The following is a 21,380-nucleotide window of genomic DNA, read 5'->3' as shown; positions in this document are numbered from 1 at the left end:
TGTTCTTAGTTTCCATAGCTCATCACTCAAAAATCAGAGAATTGAGTAATGGAAACAATAACTGGAAACAAAATCCAAACAAGCCTCTCAGTCATAGATCCCACCATTTTGAGTTATGGGTGATGGAAACAGAGTTATAAGTTATGGAAACATGAAATCCAAACACCCCCTAAGCCTCCTGATAAATTACCTCTATGCTAGTTTAATGTACTTATTTATTATAGAGGCTCATTTGATGCAATTTTATATATATTGGTTCTACAAAATTTTGAATTAAATCATGCTTTCTGAAAAAAAAAAGTAGAAAGGGAACTGCTTTTTCAAGAAGCACTTTATAGTTTACAGCTTATTTTTTTACCCAACGAACCATATAGGTTGTATAAGTTTCAATAAATGCAAAGTGATTCCTCCATGTAAAGTGCATGAAATCCAAGGGGGACCGGGTGGAGCAGCAAGGGGCCAGACTTGAGATGGCAATGCGGCGGGGCGGGGCAGGGCCGAAGGATGGGATCTTCACCCCCGCCCCGTATAAATTTTTCTTGCCCCATCCCCGCCCCGCCCCGCATGACGGGGAAAATTTCTTGCCCCATCCCCGCCCCTTAAGGCCCCGCGAAGCCCCACTCTACACCGTAAAACTTTATTTCTTGTTAATTTTTCCTATAACTATTACCATTTTTTCAAATAAAATGACATGTTTCAATATTAAAAATATACTTGAAATTATAAATAAATTTATCCTATCAAATCAAACTAATTTTTAGCAAAAACTAAATAATATTATTTAAATGTTTAACAAAACAATGTCACAACAAAAATCTCATAGTATGACATAAAAATCTCATATTATGTTAATGATGAAAAGTAAGTTGAGAAAGACATATGAATCATGAATGAAAAGACAAAACAAAACAAAAAAAAGTTAAAATTGGTACCTTATTTCCAACTTTGCTTGAGAGAAAAGAGAGGTAGAACCACGTTAGGTAGAATAAAATAAGCTGATGATATTTTTGTTTAAATAGTAGGATTTTAGAGTATGAAAAAATTACAACTTAATTCTTATTAACGCGGGGTGGGACGGGGTGAGTTTAAAAAGTGTAAACCCATCCCCGCCCCGTAGTGCGGGTCTAAAATCTCGCCCCGTAGTGCGGGTCTAAAATCTCGCCCCATCCCCTCCCCATCACCTTTGAGGGGCCGGAAAAAACTCGCACGGGGCGAAGCAGGGAGGGATGGGTCAGGCGAAGCGAGAAAAAATTGCCATCTCTAGGCCAGAGGCTGCATATATTGTAGTGTAGTAATTTCTAACCTTTTCCACACGCAACCATGCACACACAGACACACACACACACACACACACACAAAATAAATTCACAAAATACTTTTTGACTTCAACATTTCGTACCATAAATATGAACTCCAAATGTTGGGAACATCGACTATGATCGGCACATTACTGCAAGATATCTTGATAGCTAAGCCCTGCACAACCTCATAATGATGGTAGACCTTGGTACTTCACAATTAAAAGCAATAATAACTACACCACCAAACTTTTCAGGTCAATATCCAACCAAATTCTTATTTCCTTTATGCAAAAATTTATTAGCATTTCTTCTCCCACATACCATTTCCATATACAATCTCTATTGTTGCTTCAAGCTACTGAGATACTAAAAAACTGCGATGGCATACATCTACATGCCATGGCTGTTCTTAATCCAAATCCTAGTACTACTAGGAAAATCCAAAGCTAAAGTTCCAGCAGTCATAGTTTTTGGAGATTCATCTGTGGATTCGGGTAACAATAACCAGATTCCAACGATTGCCAAGAGCAACTTCGTGCCTTATGGTCGTGACTTTTTTGGCGGCCGCCCAACCGGACGCTTCTCCAATGGCCGGATTCCTCCTGACTTCATCTCCGAGGCTTTTGGACTCAAGCCAACAATACCTGCCTACTTGGATCCAACTTATAATATCTCAGATTTTGCTACTGGAGTTTGCTTTGCTTCTGCAGGAACTGGCTATGATAATGCCACTTCTGATGTGCTAGTAAGTACCCATATGAACTTTCCAATACATAAACCTTAACAAATTTTGAATGTTTTTGTTTTTTTTTTTTCAATTCAAGAGTTAGTGGTGGGGGGATTTGAATCTTAAATGTCTTTCATTGGAAATAGCAGGAGGTGTCAACTAGTTGAATTACAAGGCTCTTGACAACAAATTTGGCATGTTAATTCTGTGTGTGTGTAAGTATCAATATGCACATCACATTGCACTGCACACACTCATGCCTTATTTATCAAATTCTACATAGCAACAATTAACCCATTAGTCTATATGTAAGGGCTTTGGTAAATGTCTTCCATCAAAAGTGATAGGTCATGAATTTGAGTTTGGGAATCAGCCTCTCTAAAAAAAATGGAGATAAGATTTACCAATCACATCTCCCAAATTCTGCAAAAAAAGAGTATTACTTTTTTTTAGTCCATATGTGAGTGTATTTGTAGCTCAACTGGTTGATACCTCTTGGTAGGGGTGTATAGCCAACTTGCCAATCAGCCAAAATCAACCCAATCCAACCCAACATGTCGGGTTGGGTTGATTTTTAAGGGTTGGTGAGTTGAATTGGATTATCAAAATTTATTTTACGATGGGTCAAGTTAGGTGTTGGTCAGCAAATTCACAAATTCATATAATCCAACCTAACCCACCTATATTTAATATATATTTAAGAAATATGTTATATAATTTTATTATTTGCTCTTTTGTTCAACAACTGAGTTGGGATATAAATATATGACATCCTTCTAACTTTGAAGCACTAAAAATTAGTTTGCGTTGGTTTGGTTTTATGCTCATGTGTATTAGGTTATAAATTTTCTCTTATTTGTATTAGTATTGCTCTAATGCTCAATTAAAAATTTTAAATTAAAAAATATGTCAAACCCATGGATCATCGCCTAATTTACGAACAATTGAGCACCCTTCCAAAATAAATTTAAAAAAAAAAAAAAATTTGGAGAAATTAAAAAATAAAAAGTTAAAACAAGTGGATGAGGGTGGGTGATGTCGTCAAGTCATAAAGTATATAATACATGGTTAATAATAGTTTTATTAGTCTAGATATGCTAACTATACTATGAATGCGTTTGGATCCAAGTCTGCGTCCCACGTCCACGTTTTGCTTCCCTTTTTTTTTTTTTTTTTTTTTAACCCAGCCGCAGTGTTTGACTATTCAGCCATGAACAGTGCACAAATGCACTGTTCATGGGTCCCACAAATTTCACTTTTTAACAACTTTTTCATTAAAAATGGGTCCCACAGTACTATTCACACATTTAAAAATTATTTTGCTACAGTGTTTTCAGTTTTCAGTTTTCAGTTTCAGCAAAATAAGTTCTATCCAAACGGACTCTATATATACATGGTTAATAATAGTTTTATTAGTCTAGATATGCTAACTATACTATGTACTTTATGCCTTGCCGACATCACCCACCCTTATCCACTCATTTTAACTTTTTATTTTTTAATTTCTCCAAAAAAAATTCTTTTTTAAAAAAATTTATTTTGGAAGGGTGCTCAATTGTGCGTATCCAACCAGATCTATGTGAGTTGTGTTGGATCCTCTATGATGGGTTGAGTTGGATTGGATTTTTTTCCATGTTGGGTGTGTATGGGTCAAGTCGTCAGATTGAAAAAAACTCCTCAACCCAACCCAGTCACATCCCTACGGCCCAACCTCCTCGTGTTTTCAAAGAAAAAAACATTTATGGTTTAAATTCTCACATCCTATTATCTCCCTTGTTATAAGTTATATCAACGGATTATCTAAAAAAATAAACAAATAAGTTTTATTCATGTAATTTATCCTGTTTCAGGGTGTGATACCTCTCTGGAAGGAAGTGGAGTACTACAAGGACTACCAAAAGAAATTGAAAGAGTATGTTGGCAATGAGAAGGCAAAAAAAATATTAAGTGAATCTTTATATTTGATCAGTGTAGGAACAAACGACTTCCTTGAGAACTATTACACGTTACCAAACCGACAATCCCAATTCACAGTCGAACAGTACCAGGATTTTCTAATCGGACTTGCCAATAATTTCATTCTCACAATTCATGGTCTAGGAGCTCGAAAAATATCCTTAACTGGGGTTCCTCCAATGGGGTGTTTGCCATTGGAGAGAACAGTAAACATTTTCGATCATGATTGTGTGGCAGAATATAACAATGTAGCCTTGGAATTTAATGGGAAATTGAAGAGTTTGGTGGCAAAGCTTAACAAGGAGCTTCCTGGTCTTAAACTAGTGTTTGCAAATGCATATGACATTTTTCTGCAAATCGTTAAGAGGCCTTCTACATTTGGTAAGTTTTGATTTCGTATACATTATTTTAGTTTTTCTTCCTACTCATTTTTTCTTGACATTTATTTCATTATTCCTTATTTTGGATCATACCAAAACAACTTTCTAACTTCATAAATTTATAGACACACTTTGATGTTTTTTTTTTTTTATGTGAAAAAAAAAAACTGTGGGCTAGGGGTTAAAAGCCTGCCATATTCAATTAATAATTGCTTTGAGAAACAACTGTGGGCTTGGCCTGTCCATTTATGATTTATTTTATGCTAGTTCCTAAATGGTCTTACTACTATTGTAGGCAACCATGGAGAACTGAACAATAAATTTACATACAATATATTTATTTTAAGATACAGAGTTATGAATAGCCATAATGGGACCAAGACAAGGGCGATTAATATGTCAGTTGGGAAATCATTATTAAGCCACAAATTATTTACCACTTCCTTGTTTATTGTTCTAGCAGAAAATTTTAGTAATTTTAGAAAGAAGGAAAGGAAAAAAAAAGAGTATTTTTTTTTTATTCCTATTTAATTATCAAATAAACTTGCAAAAGCATGCATTAATACAAGTTGAAATTAAATTTGAGATGTCTTAAGTTAGTCCTTTTTTAGCCAAGTTTGAGAACTATTTGATCTTGGTTGCAGGGTTCGATGTTGCGAGTGTGGGATGTTGTGGCACTGGGTTATTTGAGATGAGCTACATGTGTGATCCACAGAGTCCATTTACATGCTCAGATGCAAATAAATATGTGTTTTGGGATTCTTTCCATCCTTCAGAGAAAGCAACTCAGATCATCTCGAATTATTTGATTAAAAATTTTCTAGCTAAGTTTCTGTGATATGTTATAGCGTGTGATGTCTGATTCTCATGCTATACGTAGGAGAAAATATGGAGCTAACTTTTTTATATTTTTACGAAAATTGACGGGTTAGGATGTTATTTTCTTAATTTCAGATATATTTAAGGCCTTTGTAGTCAACTACTTAGAGTTCTGTTATGGTACTATTTCAATTAAAATATGTTTAGGAATGCTTACTTGGAAAATAAGTTTGTCAAAGGTTTTAAATATGCCTAATTTGTAATCAAAATAGAAGTTTATTATTGATAAAAGAGTCATGCTAACGAGTACTTTAAAGCATTAGTTTATAATCCATTTTAGGAAAATTTTAACATCATTTTCATGAGAAATGAAAACATTAATTTTTTTTTTCTTTTCCCATCAAAACTTTCTTTAAATGGATTATTTATCGATGTCTTAAAAGCATTTATTAGCATTTCTTTTGATAAAATTACTATCAATTTATTTTCTTTGGTACGGAATCCGTAAAATCATAATCTCCCTCTCTTTTATCCTCTGCATTGAATGAGCCCTTTATGGATTTAAACTTTTTCATGCTTTCTATTCAGCACCAAGGATATCAAAGCTTGTTCGTAATATGGTGAAAGATAATGTGGAGGACAACCACCCTACTGACAATGATTGTGGTTATGCAATAGTTCCAAAATATTTCAAGCTACAACTGTATCTAGTAAATTTGAAAGCAATATAATCTATTTGCGGAACGACATACATCTCACATCAAAGTACATTATTGATTTTCTTGGAGTAGAAACTTTTGGTGTTGTCTTCAATCATTTGTTGATTGATTTTGCAAATCAATTAAAAGCCAATGAGAAGAAATTTTTTGTTATTCTCTCTAAAGAAATACACAAGTTCCAAAACTGGATCATACTGTCAAACTGAATCCGATTGTTGTGTTTCGGAATTTATATACGTCTATGTACAAGTTGGGCTCTCTATTGATCCAGTTTTTGGGTTAGATTCACTAACATTGTATCAATGATCAGAGCTGGGTTTGCTTGTTCTTGCCAATTAAGCCTGTTTGTCTTTGTTCTGGTGAATTATAAGGATTCCTGTATCAGTTGTATGAGTAAGAGCATCCCCAGCAGTGGAGCTAAAAATTTAGCTTTTTAGCTCCACAAAAAGTTACTTTATCTATTTTACCTATTCACTTTACAAAACATCGCTCAGGATCTATTTTTAAACTTTCAACACAATAAAATAATATAAACATCACAATAAAATAATATATCTACTACAATAAAATAATATATCCAATACAATAAAATAATATATCTACTACAATAAACAACAATCACAACTACCCGCAACCGCAACTGCAACCGCTGCCACTACCGCCGCCGCCACCGCAATTGCTACCACCGCCACTACCACTGCCGCCGCCGCCGCCGCCGCAACAATCTTTATTTTTTCTTCTTCTTCTATTTATTCTCAAGAATTATATTTTTCAAAAAAAAAATGTTACATCCACAATATTTTTTACAATACTTTCACAAGAATCATAACAAAATCTTATATGGAAAATTGTTACTAATTCTAATTTGATCCCGCCACTAAAATTATATTTTTACTCACCAATATTAGCTAATTACTTAAAAATTTATTGTGAAAATATTGTAAAAATATTTTTAAATTGACATGTCTTATTCTTTGCTTTTCTTTCATCCATTTCTTTTCTTTCTTTTTTTTTTTTCTTTTTTTTCTCTTGCATTTTGTCCACCACACACTATCTTCCATTCCATCCACTCCTTTTTTTTTCTTTACTTTCCCCTTTCTCCAAACCCACCCTCACTCTTTCTTTCTGCCTCCAGCCCTCTCGTTTTCTCCTCTCTTCTTTTTTTTTTTTTTTTTTTTTCATCTTCTACTTGATTACTGTACAACCACAACCCACCGTGCCATCAAATCCCATCAAAACCAGTGAAGAAGAACAAAACAAAAACTTAGAAAAATCAACACAGCACCGAGGGGCACGATTTTAGTATCGGTGGACGAGACCCATGCCCGATACTCTGTCCGATTCAGTATCGGTGGACGATACCTGCACCGAGGGGCACGGTTTCATGGTCTTCACTGACGAATCGAGCCTTAACTGATACGGACCGCCCGATTTTGCTGCCAACGGCGTGGCTCGGTCCTTCACGATCGAAATCGGAGCAAGGCAACACAGTGGATTCAACACAGCCAAACCGAAACCCATGCCCGATACTCTGTCCGATTCGGTACCGGCCGACGAGACTTGCGCCAATCATCTCTCTTGGCTTCGATCTCATCGCTCTACTCGTGGGTCTGAGGCAGATGGCGGATCGGCGGCGTGGGTCTGAGGCGGATGGCGGATCAGTGGCGTGGGTCTGAGGCGGATGGCGACGTGAGTCTGAGGCTGATCGGCGGTGGGTCGGTGACGTCGAGCTTCGGAGTTGGAGAGATGAGGTTCAGAGAGATGAAAGCTTCAGTGCACAGAGCACAGAGATGAGAGTGACTGAGAGAGAGACAGAGACAGAGACAGAGAGAGAGGCTTTGAATTATTTTAATCAAACCCGAATAAAATAGTTTTTTTTTTTATAACTTTCAGCTACAGTGCTCATGTATTGATACATGAGCACTGTAGCGCAAAGCTAAAAAATTTTAGCTTTGCCTCCACTGCTGTGTATGAGATTTTGTGGTTTGAGTGGAGCTAAAATAGCAATATAGCTATTTAGCTCCACTGCTGTGAATGCTCTAATAGTAATACTACTAGTTGGGGTTCAGTACCTACTAGCTTACTGAACGTGCAGTGTTAGAAAAATCCCAAATGAGTTTGTTTTTATTTGGAACTTGATATGGGCATATGTACTAATTTTACCTCTCTACCATTGCTTGCTACAACCTTCGAACCTCAACTTCTTTGCCATTACATATTCCGAATTGCTCCACACTTCTCTCACTCCTATCCTATGAGTTCTCTTCAAAAACGTACCACCAATTCCAGATTGACATGCTTCACACCTAAATTTAAATTATTTTTTTTTTGGGAACTGAATCTACTTGGTTGGAAATTACACTTGTTTTCACTTACAAGATGGACTTTCTCCCTTCCTTTGGAGATGCCAACCTATCCTCCTTTGGGTTTTCTAGGCAATTGGCACCGAGTAGCAAGAAACCTCTAGGACAAGAGCTCTAGTAGCTTCTTTAAACATACCCTAATGGACTACCAGCAAAATACACCATGCCTTATTCAACACTCAATTTCATCACTGCCAATTAGCCTCCAGTCTCAATTCATGCCAAAAATGAAATATTAACTACTGCTGCTAAACATCTATTTAGATATTGTTTACATCATTGTGCATTCTCCAAGGGACAAATACAAAACATGTAATACAGAAGTAATTTCCAGAATTTATTCCTCATTTAAGTTGCCGAAAATTACAGCCAAAATGCATACACTAAATAATCTATATAAACATATTTCAGCATTCAGGTCTTTGTACATTGAACTGATGGTTCATGTGACACATGAAGCTTACATGCATGACAATATCTTAGAATCTGTCCACAAATTTTGTAAAAATAGTATAACCAACCATGGCTCCAGCAACTACCTTATTCCTGGAAGAAAAATAGTCTTGTGGTCTGTGGATGAACATTACATCAAAGACTATATTCTCATGCAGCAGCTGGTTCAGAAACTCGCTTGGCTTCAAGCGTCTTCTCATATTCCTCGATGGACTTGAAGAGCTCGGAGAAGTTACCCTTCCCAAATCCTCCACATCCGCCTTTTTGGTATTCCCTCCCTTCCTCATCCTTGAGCATGCATCCTACTCTCTGAATTATCTCTATGAATATGGTTGGTCTGTCCATATGATAAACCAAAACCAATCAATCCAAAATAATGTAAACAGGGCAAAACAGAACAACTAAAAAAAACATTAACTATGTTGAAATTGCTATAATTATTACAAGTTTAGATCCCAACTACATGTGAACTCTGCCACCATGTTTGGTTCACCAATCACCACTAGAGAAAGGAAAAGAACCAAAAGAAATAGATAAGAAAATTGTGGGAGGGGGTATCTACACCACGTGGATTGCAGGCCAAAGAAAGACTATTGGAGCAGCAACTTAAGAGGATGGGATTAGGCCCAAGTCTCAGTATCATAAGCCCAAAGGCCAAAGAAGAGCGGAATCACCCAAGCTACAGGCCGAGGTGACCTGAGAATCCCTTAGCCAGGGAAAGCTTCAGCAGTATTGCCGAGTTTGAAAACTCGGCCCAGAATTCACGCCAAGGACACTAAGAAAACAGCACAAAGCCTAAAGCAATAGTTACCTCCGCATTAATTAGATGTTCTTAACTAATGTCAACCGCATTGAATGATAAATGACCGGCCTGAACTGTAAGGACACCCCAAAATTCTTCTTTCATGATCAAAAAGTAAGAGAAGAAGTGTCTGATGGGACTAGCTCCCTCTGAGATCCACAGAAGAAGGGGATTCCAGTTTTATAAGAGAAAAAGATAGAGGAAAGACTATGTAATAGCTTAAGTTCATCTTTTGTATCTCAGCTAAGGCCATTTCTTAATGAAACATACTCAGTTCACCCATCTTGATCATCAATCTTTCTCCAATCTTCCCATTGTAAATTACCTTCTCTGTCCTTATAAATCAGTTGTGTCGATCTTAATCATCTAGTTTGTTCTTTTTTTCATGGTGTTTTTGACCCCACACAAAAATAATTCAAAATCTTCCTCAAAAATCCATCTAATCAAGCAAAAATAAAGCCCATAACTTTCTATTCTTTCAATTTACATTCTTTTCTCTTTTTCACCTTTTCAATAAAAAAAGTGAAGCAATGCAAAAAGATTACCAGCCAAGGTTACACTTGGGACCATGTTAACCACCACATACAAAATTAACCACCAAAACTACATTCAAAACACAATCTACACTTTCATTTTCAATTTTCACTCCAATTTTTGGTTCAAAATGTGAAATTAATCTCTAAAGTTTGGAAACAAATTAAAAATGCAGCAGCAATAGAGAGTATATAGAGTTAAAAGAGTTAATTAGTTGTTGCATAAAATACCTATCACCAACAGGTTTTGTGAAGATTTGGAGCAAGGTCCCTTGATCATCTCTATCAACCAAAATCCCCAACTCCTCACACTCCTTAATCTGCTCATCCGTCAACACGTCCCCAACCCTGTTCTTCAGATTCTTGTAATACGTCGGCGGCGGCGACGGCATGAACTCGAAACCCCCGACTCCGCTCCGCTGCCTCATCTCCCTCAGCGTCCTGAATATGTTCTCGCTCACCAGTGCCAAATGCTGCACTCCGGCTCCTTCGTTGTGCTCCAGGTACGTCTGTATTTGGCTCTTCCTCTTCGTCCCGTACACCGGCTCGTTCATCGGTATCAGAACGGTTTCTTCATTGTTCGCCAAAACGACGGAGTTTAATCCGCTCTCGCTCGTTCCGACGTCCTCCGCCGTGAACTCGGCGAACTCGTGGAATCCGGTGAAGGTTTTCACGTAGGACACGGCGGCGGCGAGATCGGACACGTTGCCGACGGCGTGGTCTAGACGGCGGATTCCGAAATCTAGAGATGGAAACGATGAGGTCGCGTCCACGGCCTCGAATTTGGGGAGGAACAGAGAGTCGGAGGTGGATTTGGAGCTGACGTAGCGCAAAACGACGTCGCCGTAGAGGTGGACTTCGGAGAGAGTGGCGGTTTGGTCCTCGTCGAGGTGGACGGGAGGGGAGACCGGCGCGGCGCCGTTGGCGACGCTGACGTGGAAGGCGGAAACGGCGTCGTCGACCTCGACGGCGACGGCGCGAACGCCGAGGCCGTGCTTGGACGCGAAGTCGAGGCACGCGCCGCGGTCGAAGGTGGGGATGGAGGACGTGGCGGCGGGGGCCACGTTTTCCATGGTGGCTAGAGAAGGAGAATACGGAGCGGTGAAGAGGAAGCTGAGCTGGCCGGAGCGGAGGAGATAGGACGCGTGGGTCAAGTTACCCGTGGATAGGTCCGACTTGGCTACGATGGGCATGCCCAAGCCCCATGAGAATCTTCGGGCCGTGTTGGTGGCGTCCGTACACCAGAACTCCACGTGGTGGAACCGGTTGACCTTGAAACGGTCGGATTTCGGGTTGGCCCGGACGAAGTTGGAGAATCCGACGAGTTTGAACCTGGTTTCGTCCGGATTGTTGCCCATGGTTGTTGGTTGTTGGTTTCGGGTGACGTTGGGTTTGCGAGGCAGAGTGAGTGGGTTTAAATAGAGATGGTGGAGTTTGAGTTTGGTTTTGGTTTTGGAATGTGGGTTTGGACAGATTGGATTAACAAGCGACTGAAGTCCGCACGTAAGCGTTATGGTCAACATGGGCTGAGATTTAAGATTTTGCTTGTGGATGGAATAATGATCGGATGACGTGGAGGGATCAAGGAAAGCAATGGCTCATTGACTCCTATTCTTGGCTTCTAGACTTTTAGTCTTATTGGGGATTAGAATAGTTTGGAAACTGTTTATTTTGTTATAAATTGAAAATACTGTAACAAAAAAAATTTTAAATATATGAATAGTATTGTAAAACTTACTTTTAATGAAAAAATTACTGAAAAAAGAGGTTTATGAGTCCCGTGAATAGTAAACGGAACCCACTAGTGTGACATAAAACCACAGAAACTGAGAAACACACTTCAAAAAAAAAAAAGGTGAAACGTGGGACGTGGAGATGCAGACGCCAATTCAAATGCATACTAATTTAGATTGAATTTATTTACCAATTTATATTTATATTACTGATGATAGTTTTTTTTTTTTTTTTTGGATTTGATCATTCTGTATACTAAAATACCTTCAAATTTATATATTTAGAAAGCTTAAATAATAAAGTTAGATATATAAAATTGCTAATTTAAACATCTCTAAATTTTAGATAAATTAAACAAAATAGCTTTTTCACTTTATCTCCCTCTCATCTCACGTAAGTTTTTTTGGCTAACTTATTTTAATTTAATCATAACCCCTTATCGATATCCCTTAATAGCAAGTCAGTTACTAAAATCAAACATAAATAAATACCTCACTTCTTCTTTCTCTGTTTAATCTTTAAAAAAAAAAAAAAAATCTCTTTCTCTCAAAGGAAGGAGTAGTCATTTCTTACAAGGTCATTTTTTTAGTGTTTTTTTTTTAATCATTTTATTGCTCATATGATTTTGATTATTGTATATGATTTTTTGTGGCTTCTTTCTCTTTTATTTTTTGGAAAATTTTGCCACTAAACCAAAATAATAAAATAAAATAAAAACCTCATCACACGCATGAAACATATGTGGTGAGACTAGTTTTTAATAAGAGGGCAGTGTTGTATTATTAACTGAAATAATGAAGTAGTAAATATGGGAGCTCCTCCAACTAAACATTAAATCGGAGGAACTCCTGTAGTTTGTCACTTTGTCTAGCCAGTGCATACGTTAGAGTATTTGTGTTGTTTAATGGTTGGATTGGATGGGGAGGGAGAAGGAGTATAGGAGAGTACTCAAATTGACCTTTTGTCCCAAAACTGACTAAACCGCACTGCTCTACAAGCCAACCGACTAAATTGAAATTTGTGATTGGAGAAGATGGCTAGTTTCAATGCCAGTGCGGTCGTCAAAGTTAGATCATGTATTCCAATAGTAATTGAACCAAACCAATATATATCATCAAATTTCTATCCCTCCCTACCCTTTCATCTTCATTTTTTTTTTCAAAACCCTAAACTCTCTCAATGGCACCCTCAATCTGGGTGTTAAGAACTAATACCAACCAAACCTTAACCCCCCAAGTGCTAAATCTCTCTATCGTGGCTTACCCAGTGGTTCATCCCTCCACCACCGCCTAACCAGGTGTCAAATCTCTCTCCCTCTCATTGTAATCAAAGAAAATCTAATGTGGGTTTGGCTTGTTGTGGGTTTTAGTGTCTAGATCTAAGGTTTTGGGTTTAGAATCTTTAGATCTTGGGTTTTGTTGTCTAGATCTTAGGTTTTGGTATTTATATGAGATCTTAGATATGTGGGTTTAGATCTAAGATTTATGGGTCTATAACTTAGATTTTCATATTCTCCTCTCTCTCTCTCTCTCTCTCTCTCTCTCTCTCTCTCTCTCTCTCTCTCATGGAGGAATCTAGTACAATTAACTTTCGATCCGACAAAACCAACACCGATGAAAACCAAAGAACCGACCTCCAATGGTCATCATCAAAGCCGATGAAGGGGAAATTGACCCCTATAGAGTGGTGAAAAAATTGGCCAATAACTACAACAACTTAACCATAAATACCCTTACCTCTACTCCCCCTCCACCCACTTAGACCAAATTGTGTTGTTTAAAACTTGTGATTTTTAGATTCCAGTGGCAGCTCAAGACTTTAGGCCACTTATGAGTTATGTCCGCATTTTTTAATGGTTTTTTTAAAAAAATAATATTAAAAAAAAAACTCACACCTTATTATAAAAAGGCCCAAAATTGTAGAATATTAAGGATGCTACAAATTTTATTATATAAAATTAACAAATTGACGTGTCATCAATTATAAAATAAAATATTCATTTATTAGAAGGTCGAAACTCACTAATAACATACATTAGTATATTAGTTTGTATGCTTTTTATCGTAAAATTTGTAGTCCTTTTATCATAACTTCAAAATATTAAGCCAATAAAAACTCAATGCAATTGAAAACCATAAATTGTTTTTTTTTTTAATGTTTTGAGGTTTTAACTTTTGTAAACTAATATCTTTTATCATAGATTGTCAACTTTAATCACTTAATTTCCCACATAGCCACATAGCAAATAATCTTTCTCTTTTTTAAACCAAAGAAAAATTTATAATTCTCCTATAAAAAAAATTATAACGATACTTTGCCTTTTCTAAGACAGTGGCAGCTCCACTTGTTGGTTGTTGGTTTCGGGAAATGATGGTGGTGGAAGAGTGATATGGTGGAGAGTGAGTGGGTTTAAATAGAGATGGTGGAGTTTAGTTTTGGAATGCAGGTTTGGAGTCTTTGGACAGATTGGATTAAGCGAGTGAAGTCCGCACGTAAGCGTTATGGTCAACATGGGCTGAGATTTTGCTTGTGGATGGAATAATGATCGGAAGACGTGGAAGGTTTATCACGGTCGTAAGCAATGACTCCTATTCTTGGGTTCTAGACTTTTAGGCTTATGGGGGAGTGGGGACACTAATTTAGATTGAATTTATTTACCAATTTATATTTATATTACTAATAATTTTTTTTTGAGAAATCAATATTACTATAATAGGATTTTTTTTTTTTTTTTTTTTTTTTGGTTTTAACATTCTGCATACTAAAATACTCTCAAATTTATATATTTAGAAAACTTAAATAATAAATTTAGATATATAAAATTGCTAATTTAAACAACTCTATATTTTAGATAAATTAAACAAAATAGTTTTTTTCACTCTATCTCTTTCTCATCTCACGTAAGTTTTTTTAGCTAACTTATTTTAATTCAATCATAACCCCTTATCCATATCCCTTAATAGCAAGTCAGTTACTAAAATCAAATATAAATAAGTACCTCTCTTCTTCTTTCTCTGTTTAATCTTTAAAAAGAAAAGAAGAAGAAAAACTTTTTTTCTCTTAGAGGAAGGAGTAGTCATTTCTTACAAGATAATTCTTTTAGTGTTTTTTTTAATCATTTTATTGCTCATATGATTTTGATTATTGTATATGATTTTTAGTGGCTTCTTTCTCTTTTATTTTTTGGAAAATTTTGACAACAAACCCAAAAAATAAAAATAAAAAACCCCATCACATGCGCGAAGCATATGTGGTGAGGCTAGTTTTTAATAAGAAGGCAGTGTTGTATTATTAACTGAAATAATGAAGTAGTAAATATAGGAGTTCCTCCGACTAAACATTAAGTCACAAGCTTCCGAAGTTTGTCTAGCCAATGCATACGCTAGAGTATTTGTGTTGTTTGATGGTCGGATTGCATGGGGAAGGGAAAAGGAGTATAAGAGAGTACTCAAATTGACCTTTTGTCCCAAAACCGATTGAACCGCACTGCTCCACAAGCCGACTGACCAAATTGAAACTTGTGATTGGAGAAGATGGCTAGTTTCAACGCCAATGCAGTGTGCTCATCAAAGTTAGATCATGTATTCCGATAGTAACTGAACCAAACCAATATATATCATCAAATTTCTATCTCTCCCTACCCTTTCATCTTCATTTTTTTATTCAAAACCTTAAACTCTCTCGATGGCACCCTCGATCTTAGTGTTAAGAACTGATACCAACCAAACCTTAACCCCCAAGTGCTAAATCTCTTTGTCGTGGTTTAACCAGTGGTTCATCTCTCCACCGTCGCCTAACCAGGTGTCAAATCTCTCTCCCTGTCATTGTAATCAAAGAAAATCTAATGCGGGTTTGATTTGTTGTGGGTTTTAGTGTATAGATCTAGGGTTTTGGGTTCTTAGATTTTTGGATTGAGATCTTAGATCTGTGGGTTTAGATATAAGATTTATGGGTTTAGAACTTAGATTTTCATATTCTTCTCTCTCTCTCTCTCTCTCTCTCTCTCTTATGGAGGAATATAGTGCAATTAACTTTCAATCCGACAAAAACAGCACCGATGAAAACCAAAGAACCGACCTCCAACAGTCATCATCAGAGCTAGTGAAGGGGAAATTGACCCCTCTAATGCAGTGAAAAAATTGTCCAATAATTACAACAACTGAACCATAAACACTCCTACCTCTACTCCCCCTCCATCCACTTAGACCAAATTATGTTGTTTAAAACTTGTGATTTTTGCATTCCAATGGTGGCTCAAGACTTTAGGTCACTTATGAGTTATACCTGCATTTTTTAATGGTTTTCTTTTATAAATAAATAAACTCATGCCTTATTATAAAAGGCTCAAAATTGTAGAATATTAAGAATACTACAAATTTTATTATATAAAACTAAACAAATTGACGTGTCATCAATTATAAAATTAAAATAAAATAAAATATTCACTTATTAGAAGGTCAAAACTCACTAATAATATACATTAATATATTAGTTTACATCAGTTTGTAGTACCTTTAGCATTTTTTATTAAAAAAAAAATTGATAAGAAGAGGTTCAAAAGATAAGGGAAAGAAAAAATGGGTAATACGTACACTATCTATCTCACTTCCAAAAAAGGACTTCAAAATATTAAGCTAATAAAAACTCATTGTAATTGAAAATCATAAATGGTTTTTTTTTATTATTAATGTTTTGAGGCTTTAACTTTTGTAAACTAATATCTTATATCGTAGATTGTCAACCTTAATTACTTAATTTCCCACATAGCAAATTGTGGAAATCAACAGCTCAGATAAGGGTATTGGGCCATGGGCCTTGCCCGAGAACGTCACTGAGCCTGGGGACAAACAAGTGTTAGTAAAGGCAAGTGGGTCGTCGAACCGAGGACAAGGGCTAGTCAGGACAAGCAGGAGGTATTGTCCGAGGAAACAAACCTCCTTGGGAAACAAAATGGAAGCATGAAGTTCGATCACCCAACAAGTACTAGGAGGGGAACAGCCATGCTCAAAAGGTGGATAAGCTTTGGAGAGAGGAGAATCAACAGGGAATTGAGAAATATTTGGGATTAAAGCTGTTACCACCGCATTGAATGCTCTGCACACAACTGGCCACATTTAATGTAGAGATGATGCCTAAACAGTGACTTCTAGCCTTACAGCTACCCACCAAGGACTTCAAGAATGTGCTGATGAGACAAGTATCAACAAGATGAGCTACTTGATCAACAAATGAAAGGTCAAGATGAGAGGAAGGGGGAAGTATAGAAGAGATGAGAGTCCCTTACAGAAAGGGGATCAGAAAAAGAAGAGAGAAACCTCTTTGTAACCAAGAACTTGAATATTTGTATAAGTCTGAGAAATATATAACAACATATCATGCTTGAACTTGACCGAGGAGAACTTTTCTTTTCAAGTTGTTATTTACTTTCATTCTTAGAGTGGGTTTGGATAGAGTTGAAACGCTCAACGTCTGCATTTTAGCCCCTTTTTTTTTTCTTTTTTCTTTTGCTAGACACGCACATGTCGCTGTTCATTGGCCATGAACAGTGATTTTAGGCCAATGAACAGTAATTTTAGGCGTGAACAGTGTTTTTTACATATTAAAAAATTATTTTGCTACAGTGTTTTTCAGTTTCAATTTTCAGCCCAATCCAAACAGATCCTTAGATTAAACTAACCAACAGTGATTCATGTTGGGCTCATTGAACATTCAACATCAAACCAACTCGCTAACAAATTTATTATTTTGGGCTTATTGGGTCATAGGGTTAACACCTTGGGTTCTGGATCAGTTTGCCTCCTTACACAAATAATCTCCATCTCTTCTCCGCACAACAAGGGTGAAACACTTGGGAAAACGGTTGAGATGTCTTTACTTAATTGGGGGATAGACAAGATTTTAACTATTACAGTCGATAATGCTGCTTCTATTAGTGGGCTAATTTCTTTTATTCAAAAAAAGACTAAGCATAGGAATGCAACAATTTTAGGGCATAAATACTTGCATGTGAGGTGTAGTACTCATATCTTGAACTTAATTGTTCGTGAAGAGTTAGTTGAAATGGATGAGACAATAATTAAGGTGAGGAAATCTGTGTGATATGTGAGATCATCTCCACAAAGACAAAACACATTTAAGTTATGTGCGGAGAATGAGAAATTTGAGTTTAAAGGTCAGTTATGCTTAGATGTGCCCACTAGGCGGAACTACACCTATATTATGTTGGAGAAGGATGAGAAGTATCAAAAGGCTTTTGAGAGATTAGAGGAAGAAGATCCAAATTATCTTATGACAATTAGAGAGGAAGAAAAGGAAGATGGAAATGATATACATGAGGTTGCTTGGGGAATGGATGATGTGGATTGAGAAAAAATTAGGATCTTTTCGAAATTTCTTAAAATTTTCTATGATGCAACCTTACGGTTTTCAGGTGCTAATAATGTTACGAGCAATTCTTACTTTTTGGAGCTCATGTCAATTCATGACACAATTGACTTGGAGTATGAAAAAGATAGTTATTTGTTGGAAAAAATGGTTGATTACATGAAGACCAAATTTGAAAAGTATTGGGGGAAATTTGATAATACGAATCACTTGTTGTATGTAGGGTTAGTTCTTGATCCTCGATACAAGATGAGGTATCTTGAGTACTGTTTTGGTACTTTGTATGAGAACCAAAAGGCTGTTGATATGGCAAAAAGAGTAAAGACTGTTTGGCGGATTTGTATAATGCTTATGCTCAAAATCAAGTAGGGAGTAGTAGTGCTAATGTTGCTACACAAGCCCAAGGCCAAAAACCAAGTGGATCAATGGAGGGAGATGATTCTAGTGTGGTTGATGCGAAAGCAATGAGGATGATGGGATTTAAGAAGCACTTGAAGGGTATTGATTCTTCAAATACCAAATCAGAGGTTGATAAATACTTGTTAGAGAGTTGTGAAGATGTCTTTGATGATAATTTTGATATTTTGGCTTGGTGGAAGGTTACTTCTCCACGATACCGTGTGCTTTCAAGAGTTGCACAACATGTTCTTGCAATTCCGGTATCCACTGTGGCCTCAGAATCTGCCTTTAGTACGGCTGGTCGTGTCCTTGATCCCTTCCGGAGTACATTGTCTCCACTTATGGTGGAAGCCCTCATTTGTGGTCAAAATTGGCTCCGTCCTTCATCGGCTCCAATCTTCCTTCATGCTGCCATGGATGATATTGAGGAGTTTGAAAAGCTTGATGGAGGTATGACTATTATTTGTTATATGAAAAAAATTTTAATTTTAATTTCTTTATTTATTAAAAAAAATTCTACATGCCTATTATTATTAAAAAAAATTGCATGTCTTGGATTATTGGCATATATATTGTTTTATTGTACAAGTGACTTTTATGTTTATTTTCCTTTTTTGTTTGTAGAACTTGTGAGTGATGCTACATTAACATCGGAACTAGGCATGTCCACACCAGCACCTATTGACGTTGATGGTTGAAGATTGCTCTTTGCTCTTTGGACGGGTGGTATTGATGATATTTACACTTTTTGCTATTAGACACTAGTAGACAGCGGCCTACGTATAGATATATAGATATGGGCTTTTATTTTGTGCTTCGACAGTGGCCTATACATAGAAAAATATAGGATATTAGGCAATAGGCAATGACATATGGCCAATTTATTTTGAGTCTTTGGCCAAATATTAAATATGGACAGTATATGTTAACATTGACATTGACATTGACATATGGCCAAATTATTTTGAGTCTTTGGCTATAATGCTATTATGTAAGTATTGACACATGGACAATATGTGTACATTGACATTTTACTAATGAAGTAACGAAATCTGCACTAGTTATTTTATTTTGACTTGTACAGTTTATTTTTTAATCTTGTTTGTAATTGATAGGTGCCTACTGCCTATAAAAAGTTACAGATTTGAGGCTTTGAGCACTAGAGAAATTTTTTGCTCTAGATTATTTCTAGATTTGTGAATCTGTGTTGTCAGGTTGTGCTTGTGCAATTGTATTGTTGACAAGTTATATCATGTTGACAGGTTATTTTTTTATTTTTGAATATGTGATGTGTATTTTAATGAGTATAATAGAAGCTCTAAAGCATGTTATGAATTTATGACAGGTTGTGATTTATGAATCTACTATATGTGTTGTATTTTTGGATTTATGAATTTGTAATAGGTTGTGATTTTTTTTTTTTTATGAATCTACTATAATGTGTATTTCTAGATTTATGTTGAGCAAAAGCAATTTATGAAATGTAAAATGCAAAGCAGGTTGTAAAAAGGCCCAAAAATGGCCAAAATAGGAAAGGCCCGAATCCGGGGCAAAAGGGCCGAAACAAAAAGCTAAAAAAGGCCTATAGATGGCTATGGGCCAAAATAGATAAGGCCCGAATCTGGGCCACAATTGGTTCCTAAAATAAGCCCAAAACAGGTTTTTAAAATAGGCTTAATTAGAGCACAAAAGGGTCATAAAACAAGTGGCTTGAATACTGCATTTTTTTTTTAAAAGCCTAAACAGAATTTTTTGAAAAAAAAAAAAAAACCAAAAGGCCCAACTGGCCTAAACTCCAAGCCCAAAACCAAACACCGACCGAAACCGAACCAAAACACCCCTAAATTGCAACCTGCAAAGCAGTCGAAGAAAATAATGTCAAATTTAAAATTTAAACATTTTATTGATAATATAGCTCTTTATATTTGATTTTATTGATTTTTTTAAGCATGTATAGAAAATACAGAAAAAAATGTAATTTAATTGTAAATTTTCTAAAAATTATATCAGCTGTCTAGCCAAATACAAAGTGAAGACATAACATTTTTTTAATTATCTGGCAATCATTTAATTATTAAAAAAATAGACATAAGTTAACTCAACTATTAAAACTCCAACTCAACAAATTTACCAAATTTACAATCTTTGGCGCAGTCCTCCATAACCCCCCTTCCACGGCAAGATAATTATGCAATAGAAACAACACCTGTCAAAAAACCTGTGGATGCAGAAAATTGCAATCAGAAAAGAAAAGGAGGTTAGTGCGCCACTACTCTGGTATGACAGTGTCCTTTGAGATATGGAAACAAGTGATTTTTTTTTTTAAATAATCAAATCTCTCAAACAATTTAATTAGTTAGACTTGATTTTGCTATTTGAAATTGCACTTAGAAATCGAGTATTTCACACTCAAGTTTCATACTCAAGTGTCTCACGCTCGAATTCCAAAATAGTTTCAAACCTTAGCTAACTAATAAAATAGTTTGGTTTTTATAGTTAGTTTCAAAAAAATTCTTAGAAACAAGCACACCATAAATTCACATAAATTAAAGGAAACAGATCTCTTTCAGATTATCCTCGACCGATTGATGCTCCGAATATTGCATTAACAAAGAAATCCCAAATGGGTGCACACGAGGAGGCCCAAAAATTAATGAAGGAACGAGATTAAATAATAATCCTATAAATAGTCCAGCCACAAACGAGCTTAAAAGGTTTCTAGGCGATCAACTCATAAAGACCACATGTGACATACTAAGAAACACTACATACATGACATGCAAGGCAGATATAGCAGCCACTTTTCCGAT

At 36.2% G+C, this 21,380-nt stretch overlaps 2 protein-coding genes across 2 annotated transcripts; one reads left to right on the top strand and one right to left on the bottom strand.

Annotated features, from left to right (window-relative positions):
- Window positions 1–1,586: 1,586 nt before the first annotated feature.
- On the top strand, window positions 1,587–5,474 carry LOC142641104 (GDSL esterase/lipase At2g42990-like). The gene is made up of 3 exons (XM_075815489.1): window positions 1,587–2,046; window positions 3,879–4,365; window positions 5,009–5,474. The coding sequence occupies exons 1-3, from the start codon at window positions 1,681–1,683 to the stop codon at window positions 5,200–5,202; spliced, it is 1,047 nt and encodes a 348-aa protein (XP_075671604.1). The 5' UTR covers window positions 1,587–1,680; the 3' UTR covers window positions 5,203–5,474.
- Window positions 5,475–8,578: 3,104 nt separating this feature from the next.
- Window positions 8,579–11,577, bottom strand: LOC142639233 (4-hydroxyphenylpyruvate dioxygenase). The gene is made up of 2 exons (XM_075813373.1): window positions 10,285–11,577; window positions 8,579–9,055 (listed from the first exon to the last, which is right to left on the bottom strand). Exons 1-2 carry the CDS (start codon window positions 11,574–11,576, stop codon window positions 8,869–8,871), a joined length of 1,479 nt encoding a protein of 492 aa, XP_075669488.1. The 5' UTR covers window position 11,577; the 3' UTR covers window positions 8,579–8,868.
- Window positions 11,578–21,380: the final 9,803 nt, after the last annotated feature.

This window comes from Castanea sativa, chromosome 6 (assembly GCF_040712315.1).
Source record: "Castanea sativa cultivar Marrone di Chiusa Pesio chromosome 6, ASM4071231v1".
NCBI classification, from domain to species: domain Eukaryota; kingdom Viridiplantae; phylum Streptophyta; class Magnoliopsida; order Fagales; family Fagaceae; genus Castanea; species Castanea sativa.
The sequence above is the reverse complement of the archived record's forward strand: the minus strand, read 5'-3'. Positions and strand labels throughout refer to the sequence as shown.